Source organism: Thalassophryne amazonica, chromosome 5 (assembly GCF_902500255.1).
Source record: "Thalassophryne amazonica chromosome 5, fThaAma1.1, whole genome shotgun sequence".
Classification (NCBI taxonomy): Eukaryota; Metazoa; Chordata; class Actinopteri; order Batrachoidiformes; family Batrachoididae; genus Thalassophryne; species Thalassophryne amazonica.
Window position 1 is genome coordinate 122416580 of NC_047107.1, and position 14888 is coordinate 122431467.

General features: G+C 41.7%; 1 protein-coding gene across 1 annotated transcript in view; it reads right to left on the bottom strand.

The window, feature by feature from the left end:
• Window positions 1–14888, bottom strand: part of arhgap25 (Rho GTPase activating protein 25) — a 54199-nt gene that overhangs the window by 14061 nt on the left and 25250 nt on the right. The window contains exons 6-9 of the mRNA XM_034171231.1: window positions 14292–14424; window positions 14129–14211; window positions 9055–9176; window positions 2857–3014 (exon numbers count right to left, since the gene is read on the bottom strand). Coding sequence (XP_034027122.1) covers window positions 2857–3014; window positions 9055–9176; window positions 14129–14211; window positions 14292–14424 — 496 coding nt within the window. The remainder of the gene's footprint in view (window positions 1–2856; window positions 3015–9054; window positions 9177–14128; window positions 14212–14291; window positions 14425–14888) is intronic.

The window sequence follows — 14888 nt, forward strand, 5'->3', positions numbered from 1 at the left end:
TATCTTTTATAAAGCTAAACCGATAAACCACCCAAAGATTTATCGGAAGCTACAGATAACGATAACCAATAACCTCCAGTATTGTCTCTGGTACACTTGCAACTACTAACAAGTTGATTTTGAGTTTTAACACCATGATCGCTTCTGGTAGCATCAAAGGCGACCACAGACCCAAACAATGAATCAGCACTTCTGTCTATGAGCGCCCTGCCCCCTGCTGGAAGCTCCTGTTTACTACACAGCTTCCAGCAGTGAAGCAGTTGAGAGGAGCAGTGAAGCTCAACTCTCTAGTCAATAACAGCATTAGGTCTTGGAAAATAAAGCAGTGCTGACTTATGGTTTGGTTTATAAATAAAATTAATACTGATAGAATAACTCCATTAATGTCAGTTCTGTCATTTGTACAAAGATAAATATAACATATATCTTTTAATGTTGAATAATGCACTAATTCTGAAATTTTGTAACAAACGCAGATAGACGCCAAAGGGATTATGGGTAAAATGTGCCTCCACTAACAATGATCGGTTGACTCATTCATTCTATGTAAACCAACACGTTAATGTGAGGTGTGTCGTGTGGTGGTGTTTACAGATAAATGTGCTTTTGTAAAATATGCCTTTTTTATTTCTTAAAAAAGGCAATTCAAAAAAAAGCCAAGTTGTAATTAGATAACCATCTGATATAACTGGTGTCAAAATAAATAGAACACTGCCATGATCTACTGGTGCCCAGGCATTCAGTACTTAAGCTGGGTTTACACTGTGTGAGTTTTGGCCCTTTTTCAGCCGATTTTTCAGTCGTGCGAGAATTTTTTGGATCGCACTGAGTTTCAGCTTAATCGCGGGTCCTGCATTGTGTAGTATACATGGAGTAATGAGCTGCGTTTAACCTCTCACGACCACCTCCTGATCGGCAATCGTATGGTCGGATGAAAATCAAACCTGTTTGATATTCTAGTTGGCCGTCGTGAGGGTATCCCACTGCTGAAGTGCTACAAGCGTCCAACCTCTCGCACTGTGCATGTGCAAACACCGATGCGGAATTGGAGAGAGCATAAACAGTGATCATCTCTTTGGGAGAGCAGCTTCTGTTTCTTTTTCCCCCCTTTCTTCAACTCATGTAAAGTCTTGTATTGTTTTTTTTTTTTTTACTTTGATGTCTCCCATCGAGAGTTTTTGTAAAAATAAGAAATGTAAATAAAGTTTGGGGGAAAAAAGCTTCTGTTTACATTTTGCTTCTGGAAACACGAGTCTGACGTGTGGTTTTTGAACGTACAATGTGAGCAGTCAGATCGCATCAGAGTATCGGGCCGTATAGTGTGAGAACATAAATCGTGCGCTCTGAACTTTTACACCGTGCGGTTTTGTCGTACAGTTTGAGCTGGAGCCAAGTACAATGATTGAAAATATCATACAGTGTCTGCCCAGCTTTAGGGTGAATACTGCCATGAACACTACTGGCCAGTAGATGGCAGTAGAGACCGTGAAAACTTGCCAAACCAAAATTCCAGATAATCCCTGTCTGCTACGTTTAAGATGTGTGGAATTTAATAAACGCAAACTGAATTTCAGACATCTTTTATATATTACTCTGCAACAAAGATGACAGACAGTGTTTGACATAAGCAGGACTCTAACTAGCAAACAGGAGTCAATTGCAATGATTCCAGTTGAAAATAATGAGAAGCAACCTGAGCTTCTTCTGGCATTTTTACATAAAACAAACACAATAACAACATCTATAAATCCAGAGAATATATTCATGAGAGTTTTAGGCACAATATACAAAGAGTTTAATGCTGTTGTCCGTGTGGAGCCTGATCAGAGCGTCTCAAATGCATTTCTCCTGTCGTGAATGTACTGACATTATCCATGATGCACTACTGGGCACAGCATGTCCACACTAAAACCTTCAAAATTAGTGCATTACTTTAAAATTAAAACATATATCTGATATTTTCACTTTATAAAACTTCAGACGTGATGTTAATTTAAATAACTTGTCAGAAATTAGTTTGGTTAAAATTTTAAGCACAAGTTAAAACTGTATGCCTTTGGATGACTTGGGTGATATTGCCAGCAAATCACTATGGGGTCAAAAGAAATGAGCTTTATTTTTTTCTTTTCTGTGACAAGTTCTCCTTTGCCTCCAGAGGATAGATCAACTTTTTTTTTTAGAACCAGCTCTCCTCTGATTATGGAGGACAGAACCGCACATCTACTACAAAACATTTAACAGGTAGGTATTCAACTGATTTTAGATTTCAGAAATGTTTGTAACTATTCAGCTTTGTTTACCACGTCTGCAAAAAATACTTTAAGCGGTGTAAAAATTATCGGACCAAAACTTAGAAGATAATTAGTCCGATAATGGTTTTCAAAGTTATCTGAAAAGCTAATCCGATAATGAAGACATTATCTTTGATAATTAGCGGTTAGCGGATTAGCGGAACTGTGCCCACCACTGGTAGTATTTTTGTGCATTGTTGTAGTGTACTTCTGTTACTGGAGTTTATTTTGGAAATAGTTATCATCATTATCATCATCATCATTATTATTGAATGCATATTTTTCAGTATACACGTTGTAATGGAGTAAATTTCCTCCCAAATTAGCAAAATAAATAAATAAATAAAAATCCCGCAACTGATATTCCTGAGGATATGGTAAGTGCTCTAATCAGTGTTGTACCAACAAGTACATGCTGTACAAAATGTCAGGGCTTTATTCATTGTCTGTGCTGGCAACTTTACAATTGGGTTTGTTTGTTTTTCTTGGACATTTTGGCTTTTTTTCCTATGAGCGGTTGACTTGGACCCTCAACACATCTTGTTCTGTTGCCTGATGCTTGTACCTCTGCAGACTCCCAGCCCACGAAGCTTCGAGGCGTGGTGTTCTTCTGGCTTTCAGTCTTGTTTGTGGGAGGGGACAGCGGCACGTCTTTAGAGACAGGAAACAAAGCCTCATGCTCTCTGATCATCTCCGTCATCAACTTCTGAATCTGAGGAGTTGCTGTAAAGGAAAATAGATAAACACGTCTCACATCTATGTTTCCCTGAAATTGCATCTGGAGATGCACCATCTACCTACAAAATATAGGCTGTTGAAATGCATCATTTCAATTTGTTTATACAGTGCTAAATCATAAGTTACCATGAAGTGCAACATGTGACCCTACCCATCCCATGAACAAGCACAAGGAAAAACCTCCCTCAGCCTTCACACACACACACACACACACATATATATATATATATATATATTTGAACACCCTGCGATTTTGCAAGTTCTCCCACATAGAAATCATGGAGGGGTCTGAAATTTTCATCTTAGGTGCATGTCCACTGTGAGAGACATAATAAAAAAAAATAAAAAAAATCCAGAAATCATCACAATGTATGATTTTTTAATAATTTATTTGTATGTATTTATTTGTATGTTATTGCTGCAAATAAGTATTTGAACATCTACCAACCCGCAAGAATTCCGGCTCACGCAGACCTGTTAATTTTTCTTTAAGAAGCCCTCTTATTCTGCACTCTTTACCTGTATTAATTGCATCTGTTTGAACTTGTTACCTGTATAAAAGACACCTGTTCACACACTCAATCAATCACACTCCAACCTGTCCACCATAGCCAAGACCAAAGAGCTGTCTAAGGACACCAGGGACAAAACTGTAGACCTGCACAAGGCTGGGATGGACTACAGGACAACAGGCAAGCAGCTTGGTAGAAGACAACAACTGTTATGATTATTTATTAGAAAGTGGAAGAAACACAAGGTGACTGTCAATCTCCCTCGGTCTGGGATTCCATGCAAGATCTCACTTTGTGGGGTAAGGATGATTCTGAGAAAGCTCAGAACTACACAGGAGGACCTGGTCAATGACCTGAAGAGAGCTGGGACCACAGTCACAAAGATTACATTAGTAACACATGATGCTGTCATGGTTTAAAATCCTGCAGGGCAGCAAGGTCCCCCTGCTCAAGCCAGCACATGTCCAGGCTTGTTTGAAGTTCACCAGTGACCATCTAGATGATGCAGAGGAGGCATGGGAGAAGGTCATGTGGTCAGATGAGACCAGAATAGAGCTTTTTGGAATCAACTCCACTTACCATGTTTAGAGGATGAGACCAACCACAAGAAAACCATCCCAACCGTGAAGCATGGGGGTGGAAACATCATACTCTGGGGAGTGCTCTTCTGCAAAGGGGACAGGACGACTGCACCGTATTGAAGGGAGGATGGATGGGGTCACGTATTGCGAGATTTTGGCAAACAACCTCTTTCCCTCAGTAAGAGCATTGAAGATGGGTCATGGCTGGGTCTTCCAGCATGACAATGACCCCAAACACACAGCCAGGGCAACTAAGGAGGGGCTCCATAAGAAGCATTTCAAGGTCCTGGAGTGGCCTGGCCAGTCTCCAGACCTGAACTCAATAGAAAATCTTTGGAGGGAGCTGAAACTCCAAACCTGAAAGATCTAGAGAAGAACTGTATGGAGGAGTGGACCAAAATCCCTGGTGCAGTGTGTGAAAACCAGGTGGAAAAACGTTTGACCTCTGTAATTGCAAACAAAGGCTACTGTACCAAATATTAACACTAATTTTCACAGGTGTTCAAATACTTATTTGCAGCAGTAACATACAAATAAATTATTTAAAAAAAATCATACATTGTGATTTCCGGATTTTTTTTTTTAGATTATGTCTCTCACAGTGGGCATGCACCTAAGTTGAAAATTTCAGACCCCTCCATGATTTCTAAGTGGGAGAACTTGCAAAACCGCAGGGTGTTCAAATACTTATTTTCCTCACTGTATATATACAGTAGGGTTCAGAATAATAGTAGTGCTATGTGACTAAAAAGATTAATCCAGGTTTTGAGTATATTTCTTATTGTTACATGGGAAACAAGGTATCAGTAGATTCTCACAAATCCAACAAGACCAAGCATTCATGATATGCACACTCTTAAGGCTATGAAAATGGGCTATTAGTAAAAAAAAAAAAAAAAAAAGTAGAAAAGGAGGTGTTCACAATAATAGTAGCATTTGCTGTTGACGCTACAAACTTAAAACTATTATGTTCAAACTGCTTTTTTAGCAATCCTGTGAATCACTAAACTAGTATTTAGTTGTATACCACAGTTTTTCATGATTTCTTCACATCTGCGAGGCATTAATTTTGTTGGTTTGGAACCAAGATTTTGCTTGTTTACTAGTGTGCTTGGGGTCATTGTCTTGTTGAAACATCCATTTCAAGGGCATGTCCTCTTCAGCATAAGGCAACATGACCTCTTCAAGTATTTTGAAATATCCAAACTGATCCATGATACTTGGTATGCGATATATAGGCCCAACACCATAGTAGGAGAAACATACCCATATCATGATGCTTGCACCACCATGCTTCACTGTCTTCACTGTGAACTGTAGCTTGAATTCAGAGTTTGGGGGTCGTCTCACAAACTGTCTGCGGCCCTTGGACCCAAAAAGAACAATTTTACTCTCATCAGTCCACAAAATATTCCTCCATTTCTCTTTAGGCCAGTTGATGTGTTCTTTGGCAAATTGTAACCTCTTCTGCACATGTCTTTTATTTAACAGAGGGACTTTGCGGGGGATTCTTGCAAATAAATTAGCTTCACACAGGCATCTTCTAACTGTCACAGCACTTACAGGTAACGCCAGACTGTCTTTGATCATCCTGGAGCTGATCAATGGGTGAGCCTTTGCCATTCTGGTTATTCTTCTATCCATTTTGATTTTTGTTTTCCATTTTCTTCCACGCGTCTCTGGTTTTTTTGTCCATTTTAAAGCATTGGAGATCATTGTAGATGAACAGCCTATAATTTTTTGCACCTGCGTATGTTTTCCCCTCTCCAATCAACATTTTAATCAAACTACGCTGTTCTTCTGAACAATGTCTTGAACATCCCATTTTCCTCAGGCTTTCAAAGAGAAAAGCATGTTCAACAGGTGCTGGCTTCATCCTTAAATAGGGGACACCTGATTCACACCTGTTTGTTCCACAAAATTGACGAACTCACTGACTGAATGACACACTACTATTATTGTGAACACCCCCTTTTCTACTTTTTTTTCCTAATAGCCCAATTTCATAGCCTTAAGAGTGTGAATATCATGAATGCTTGGTCTTGTTGGATTTGTGAGAATCTACTGAATCTACTGGTACCTTGTTTCCCATGTAACAATAAGAAATATACTCAAAACCTGGATTAATCTTTTTAGTCACATAGCACTACTATTATTCTGAACACCAGTATATACGAGGTCTGTTAGAAAAGTATCCGACCTTATTATTTTTTTTAAAAACCATATGGATTTGAATCACATGTGATTGCGTCAGACAAGCTTGAACCCTTGTGTGCATGCGTGAGTTTGCGCGGAACTCCTCCGCACATCTGTCTTAATGTGCCGGAAAAAGTGCTGATGTCCACGTCTTTTCATAATTCCTGTGCTAGTCAGATGACATACCGGATCAAGACAGCGTCCAGTTTAAAAATGAACGGCACATTTCACTGTTACAGGAGTTTTTGTCATGGAAAGAGAAGCTGCTCCACCGCGCGTCGCGGTGCAGCCGCTCAGCGCAAAGCAACGCCGTGATGAAGCCTCACGGGGCATGTTCTGGCATGTCCAGCTCATGCACAATCACAATTGGATATTCACACGACTGGAAAGCCACCGGAATCCATCTGAAATCCACCTGAAAGCTGTCCTGAGAGACCAACACCGAGGTGGTTTTGTCCCGCGTAATGCCGTGGCGCATCCCTCCGCTTTTCTTTCCATGAAAAAAACTCCTGTAACGGTGGAAAGTGCCGGAAAAAGTTCTGCCTTTTTGTGAAAGTCAAACGAGGTCCCGGATCAACAAAGCTTTCACGTTGGAAATGATCTGGTTGTTCCAGCGGGGTGTCAGCCTGTTGATGGGGGCTGAGAGTGCGCCGCGCTCTCAGCAGTTGTGGGCCGTCCTTAAAGGACAGTAACACCCCGTAATCTGTTTAATCCCCATAAAATCGTCCCTGAAAGCCATATTAATTTTCCGAATGGTTACCACCTGGAGGTCTCTCACAGTTTCTGGAAAAAAATTGATGCAGCAAAGATCCAAATCATTCAGACATTTATTCCCAATAAAAAATAGACAAGAGGGGTGGACCACACCTCACTCAAAGCCTGCTCACAGGCGAATGACGCAACCGACAGGCATGAAAAAACTCACGCATGCGCACGAGGGTTCAAGCTTGGCTGACGCAATCACACGTGATTCAAATCCATATGGTTTTTTAAAAAAATAATAAGGTCAGATACTTTTCTAACAGACCTCGTATATATATATATATATTTGCAACATCTGGGTAATTGTACAGCATGGAGATTGAATGACCAGTGCCCTTGCTTCCAAAAGAAAAGGTTCCCGGTTCAAGACCATTTCTGACCATTCTCCATGTAATTTGGAGTTGAAAGGAAGCCGGTGTAAAGCTTGTGCCAAAACGTGCAAATCAGATGAGGCGACTCTGAGCAAAAAAAGGGAGAAAGTGAAGAGAACACTGAGGGACAGATCAGAATCCCTGTGAAACAGGTTGGGTCAGTGAGCCAATGAGTCAAAGTCCATGGTGATGCCAGACCAGCCACCAAGGCAAGAGTACTCGAAATCCCACTCCCAAACAGCAGGGCCCAGGGTGTACTACTATGAGGCTAGTATAGTGGATTGAACTGGGGCTAGAAAAAACATAATCACTCTGGCAGAAAGTATACCCTATTTGAAGAACTCACTTTTTAAGACAGCATTTCTGTGCGGGACAGTTTAACAACAGACAGGAACTCAGTGTAGCACATGCGCACACCACGGCCTGTGCTGTTACTTGCTATAAGGATTGTAAATTCCAAAAACAAGCTAGATGGACAAATAAATGTGCAATAAGTGTAGTCTTTCTGCCACCTGATTTTTTCTCTCTCTCTCTCTCTCTGTTTGAGGTGTGGCTCCATCCAGAAATTGGAGTGGGTGTTTTCTTCTGCAAGCCTCCCATCCTGGACACCAGCATTGATTCCCAAAGTTTTCCCTATATTTGTATTGTCAAGTGTGTCGGTACCACGACCCAAGCACAGGGTAACCCCTTTGAGTCTGGTCTGCTTGAGGTTTCTTCCTCAAATCATGAGGGAATTTTTCCTTACCACTGTCACCTGTGTTCTTGCTCTGGGGTTGCTAAGGTTAGACTTTACTTGTGTCAAGCACCTTGAGGCAACTTTGTTGTGATTTGGTGCTATATAAATAAATGAAATTAATGCAATGGACAACATACTGGATGTTATTTGACACCAACTGGATAAAATGATTAGTCAGATGTACATGGATGGAGAAGGGAATTGTGTTTTTTTTCCAGGAAGCCCTCAGCCTGTGGTGAGTACCAGAAGGACTTTTAAATTCCAAAAATAAGCAAGATGGGCAAAGAAATATGTGATGGAGAACATACTGAGTGTGATTTGATGCAGATGAACATGAATCGCTGGTCCACAGAAAAGGATGGACGCTTTTTCTTTCCCCAGTGTTGTTTTGCCCCAAGTCCTACCATCTGAATGTCACAGCAGAAATCAGGAAACATTTTTGGCTAATCTCCAACTGTTTCTCTCTGGAGTCGAGACACCCCATGTGACCTGCTGAAGTCCATCTGCTGTAAGAAGCATATGATGCTCTTCTGCATCCTTTGGTTGCCACAAATGCTTATCTGAGTTACTGGTGCTTTTCTACTGTCTTGAACCAGTGTAACCATTCTCCTCAGACCTCTACCATCAACAAGATACAGTCACCCAGAGGACTGCCACTCACTGGATGTTTCTTTTTTGGGTCAGAGATTGTTGTGCAAGTAGATCATCAGTCTGTGAAACATCTACACCAGCCTGTCTGACGCCATCAACCACGTCACGCTCACACTTCAGTCCTCTTTATTCCTCATTCTGATGCTTGGTTTGAACTTCAGTAGATCTTCTCCACCATGTCTACATGCTTAAATGAACTGGGTCGCATGTTCTTACCCTTCATCACAGTGATGGGGTCTTCTATTTGAGGTTTGAACAGGTTGATCCCCATCACAGTAGCCAGGTTTTCCACATTCATCTTATTCACTTTAGAGTTCACCTGAACCTCAAACAAAAACCTGCAAACAAACAAACAACAAAAAATATCTGTGAAAACTCAGTCCAGCTCTATAATCCACACAGCAACTGAAGGGAAGAAGAAAGGCAGCGTAAAAATACACTACAAACCACAGTTACAAAACTAGTGTTTTTAAATTACCTGCATGTGTGTTTGTCCTGATATCTTTGTGAGGATCATCATGGGTAGAGGACCTGTTTAGTGAGGACCATTTTGGAAAGGGAGGACATTTAGGCCATTCCACATTTTTTATAAAAAGCCTTCCAGACGCCATACAAATGCTCCTCTCAAAGCAGGGGTGTGCTGGGAACATTTTTCAGCGTTTGAAAATATCGTACAGTGTCTGCCCAGCCAGTGAAGTCTGTAAGTAGCTGGAAGAGGTGGTACTGTACTACAAATGTTGATATGGCTGACATCCTGGCATCAACAGGCACGTAATCTGTTATGCCCGGCTCTATTTACCATTTCCATCTTCGCTCTGTCTTCTTGAACAAATATCTGTGAGCTTTAGACACTTGGCAGCATCTTCCTCCAAAGCTTTTATTTTTCTTAATCTAGCTTTTTCAGCTCCACCTGGCTTTTTTCTGTCCATCTTTTCACTCACGGGCCACTCCTATATTTGCTAGTAGCGCAAGTCCCATCTGAGCGCACAGGGCTCGGTTGGACTGAACTAACTGTAATGAATGCATAGGGGTGTTAAATGTGTAATGGGATGTCCCTACCTTAGGCTTTGGAAAAGATAACAGCGTTGCAAAAGAAGCAGTCTTAAGTTATTTTCTTGTGAATTTTCGTGATTGTAAAACATTTATAACACTTTATGTCTTCTCTTTAAGATACAGCAGCCCAAGTGTCTTGCTGCGTAGCCTAACAGTTAGTGGTGGTCATATAAGTATGCCTATATTAACATCCCCTCACAACGGCCCCAGGTTGGACCAGCCCACTGGGAAAACTCCCGACTCTCCCGATTACCCAGCACGCGGTAGTCTCAAAGTGATTCCTCAAAGTCTGAGGTGGCATCTCAGAGAGACATCTAGTGTTTAAACAACTCAAAGGACGCACTATCTATATTGTATCAGTCTGTGTGCTCAATGCAGGACTCAAATCCGGATGCTGCTAACATAATCGCGGGCGATTTCAATCAAGCCAAATTGAAAACAGTACTTCCTCACTATCACAAACGTGGATTTCGCAACAAGGGGCGAAAACATTCTTGACCGCGTGTATACTAATGTTAATTCTGGTCATTCTTCTATCTATTTTGATGGTCATTTTCCATTTTCTTCCACACGTCTCTGGTTTTTTGTCCATGTTAAAGCATTGGAGATCATCGTAGATGAACAGCCTATAATTTTTTGCACCTGCGTATAAGTTTTCCCCTCTCCAATCAACTTTTTAATCAAACTACGCTGTTCTTCTGAACAATGTCTTGAACGTCCCATTTTCCTCAGGCTTTCAAAGAGAAAAGCATGTTCAACAGGTGCTGGCTTCATCCTTAAATAGGGGACACCTGATTCACACCTGTTTGTTCCACAAAATTGACGAACTCACTGACTGAATGCCACACTACTATTATTGTGAACACCCCCTTTTCTACTGTTTTTTTTACTAATAGCCCAATTTCATAGCCTTAAGAGTGTGCATATCATGAATGCTTGGTCTTGTTGGATTTGTGAGAATCTACTGAATCTACTGGTACCTTGTTTCCCATGTAACAATAAGAAATATACTCAAAACCTGGATTAATCTTTTTAGTCACATATTTCTGTGTAGGCTCTCAGTTGTCCAGGTGGTTTCCATAGTAGAGAAGCTTGAATCTTCGACTGGACTGGGTTGCTTGACGCGAGGACGTTTCGTTTCAAATTGCAGAAGCTTCCTCAGCTAAAATTCTTGCTCTGGTAGTCTGACTTCTGTCTTGACTCTTGTAGAGAAGAATAAACAGACGCCAACAAAAGCTGGAGTTTTTAAAACCTAACCAGACCCCTCCTACCGAGAGGCCGACTGCTATAGGATAGTGACTAAACAATAGCTCTAATTAGCACCTATTGTGCTCTAGTTAGCACCCTCCTAATGACAGGGCAGCTGTCCCTCCTAATGATGGGACGGAAGCCTCTCCTGATGGCTCCCTTGACGACTCTCCTGATGACGTGAATGACTCATTACCATGAACAAAAGACGGAAACTGTTTTGACCTGAGTACCCCATTGTAAACAGGGGACAAAGCATGTCTCAGATCCCCTCCCCGGTTAAGGCTAGGTTTCAACTGTTTCACATAGAATGCTTCCTTGACACCTCTCTCAAACCATTTCTTCTCTCTGGCTAAGATTTTAACTTCCTTGTCCTCAAACGTGTGGTTAGTGTCTTTCAGGTGGAGATGAACTGCAGACTGAGGTCCAGTTGTGCCCTCTCTGCGGTGCTGGTATAGCCTTTTGTGTAAAGGTTGCTTAGTCTCACCTATGTAGTGTTCATTACAGTTTTCCTGACATCTGATAGAATACACTACATTGCTCTGTTTGTGACTGGGGATCCTGTCCTTAGGGTGAACTAATTTCTGTCTCAAGGTGTTAACCGGTTTAAAGTAAACTGGGATTTTGTGCTGTCTGAAGATCCTCTGTAGTTTTCCCCCTACTCCTGCTAAATAAGGGAGAGACACTCCTCTTCTTCTTGTCTTCGTCTCCTGTCAACTCGGTGGATTCCAATATCAAGTTCACACGTGAGGATGCCAGAAACAACCATTTAGCCTTCTTGGACTGTGATGTTACGATTGGAGAGAACAGGCAGCTCCAGACAGGGATTTACAGAAAACCCACTCACACTGACCAATATCTGCTCTTTGGCTCAAACCACCCCCTTGAACACAAGCTTGGTGTGATCAGGACTCTTCAACACAGAGTCCTACAGGTGCCCACAACTGCAGAGGGAAGGGCTAAAGAACAACAACTTGTACGGAAAGCCCTCACAGTATGTGGGTACCCATGATGGTCCCTGGACAAAGTGCAGAAGTCCCAGAAAACAAAGAGACCAGATAGACAGGAGACGTCAGCTGCCCTGTCATTAGGAGGGTGCTAACTAGAGCACAATAGGTGCTAATTAGAGCTATTGTTTAGTCACTAGCCTATAGCAGTTGGCCTCTCGGTAGGAGGGGTCTGGTTAGGTTTTAAAAACTCCAGCTTTTGTTGGCGTCTGTTTATTCTTCTCTACAAGAGTCAAGACAGAAGTCAGACTACCAGAGCAAGAATTTTAGCTGAGGAAGCTTCTGCAGTTTGAAGCGAAACGTCCTCGCGTCAAGCAACCCAGTCCAGTCGAAGATTCAAGCTTCTCTACTTTTAGTCACATAGCACTACTCTTATTCTGAGCACTACTGTAAGAGTTGTCAGTGTGCATTTAAATATCTTCCAGCATTTCATTTCTCTTTCTTTTTTTTTATTTTGGTACATGAGAGTAAAGCCCACTTCCTGTTTGGTTCACTGACCATATGAAATTCTGAGGAAGGTCATAAACTTTTCACAGTCGTGACCTGAGGCTGAGTTTTAATTTCAGCATCAAACTCTCCCTCAGGGGAACTAGCATCATTTCTTCATGTTTCTTGATCTACTTTGATTGGACATTGGATGAATCACTCACGGTCAGGGCAGGAGTCTCACTCACCATCTGGTGGTCTGGCTGTAATACCTGGACAAGTCTTGGCATGCCAACGACCGCCACGGGCTTTATGTTCCAAGATCAACTTCCAGCTACTTTTGTTTTATTTTGTCTGTGTCCTCTTGTGAACATCACATGACATCATACAATTCGAAGTAAAGACTGTACCAAGCACTCTTTGAATCTTCAAAGCACTATTCAAAGGTTTGAATCAAAGCTTTTTGTAGGCTGAATTCAAAACAAGAAGCTGACTGTGGACTAATGAAGCTACATTACAGAATTATCGATTGATAACGCTACATATCAAGGTAACGTCACATAACATCACACAATGTGAAGCAAAGATTGTAGCTGAAGCACTCTGGAATATTTCAGGCATTAAATCAAAGCTTTTTGTAGGCTGAATTCAAAAAAAGAAGCTGACTGTGGACTAATTAAGCTACATTACAGAATTATCGATTGATAACGCTACATATCAAGGTAACGTCGCATAACATCGCACAATGTGAAGCAAAGACTGTAGCTGAAGCACTCTGGAATATTTGAGGCATTAAATCAAAGCTCCAAATCAAAGCTTGTCTCACCAGCTGTATTCAAAACAAGAAGCAGGTATTTAATAGCATGCAGCCGAACAACTTCATCAACTGGTGATTTTTAAAATGAGACATGCTCCTACAGAGACTAACAGAGTAATAATAGCACTCTGTGAACGGCCGCCTGAACATTTTATAGTAGTTCTACGCAGTGATCATTTAATGCATTGACTGATTATGAGTGTCATCCGACAGGTGTGTGTGAGTGTGTGAGAGAGAGAGAGAGAGCAAGGTTGCTGTATTTGCCTACAAATAAATATACACACAGTTGGCAGTTTATCAGATACAACAATTAGATACAACAGGAGAGGTGATGGTCTGGTGGTTAAGCGTTAAGGCTTGAGACCAGAGGATCCTTGGTTCAAATTCCAGCGTGACTGAAAAATCACTAAAGGCTCTTGGGCCTTGTCCTTAATTCCCTAGTTCCTCCCAGTGTGTAGTGGGCGTCTTGCATGACAGCAACCTGACATCGGGGTGAATGTGAGGCATTGATGTGTAAAGAGCTTTGAGCGTCTGATGCAGATGGAAAAGCGCTATATAAATGCAGTACATTTACCATTTAACTAGTAAAATGTACTGCAGCCCTGCAGCAAACCCCACTTCATGAAAATATGAAGGTGCGTCCTCTAAAAATCAGTACCAGCCGCCGTTGGGTGAGAATAACATAAATTCTGGTGTCGTGCTGATTTTATGATAAATGAACACTGAGAATTTTGTTCACCTGCAGATGTAACTCAGGAGGTTGTAGTTGATTCTGGGAAGAAGTGCAATCTGCTTTTCCAGCTGCTCTCGACCCTGAGACATCTGAGGGCAGATTAAAGGGCACAAAGTGTCACAACATGATACACACACACACAAACACACACACACACACGCTGACGTACTGCTGATCTGCTGCAGTCCAGCGTGTTGGTGCAGTCCAAAAAGTCTTGATACTGAGTCCAGGGCACCACAGGCTCCGGTAGCTCCCGCAGGTACAGCTTCAGCAACGATGCCACTGTGTGGACATCTGTGTCACTGTAGGACATCAAACAATATGGAAAATAGACTCTGATGCAGATGCTTAAATTGCTCAACAAGTAATTCCTCACACACACACACACACACACACACACACACACACACACACACACACACACACACACACACACACACACACACACACACACACACACACATCCTGTTCTGCATGGGGAACCACACACAGTCCCTTGTTTTCCCAAGTGGTCTTCTGGCAAAGTTCTAACCAGGACCTAATCTGCCTCACTTCTGAGATCTGACGGAATCTGTTTTATTCATAGTTTCTTTCATTTGTTTCTGCTGTAAATGCAAAGTGGAAGTAAAACACCTGCATGGAAATACATTTTCTTCATTGTGTCATGAGGGGTTTTTTTTGTGTGTGCAAAGGTTTCCTGCAGAGTTCTGCTGCACCTCTGCAGGAAAGTGCATTGAAAAGCAACAAATGTAATCCAAAATATTCA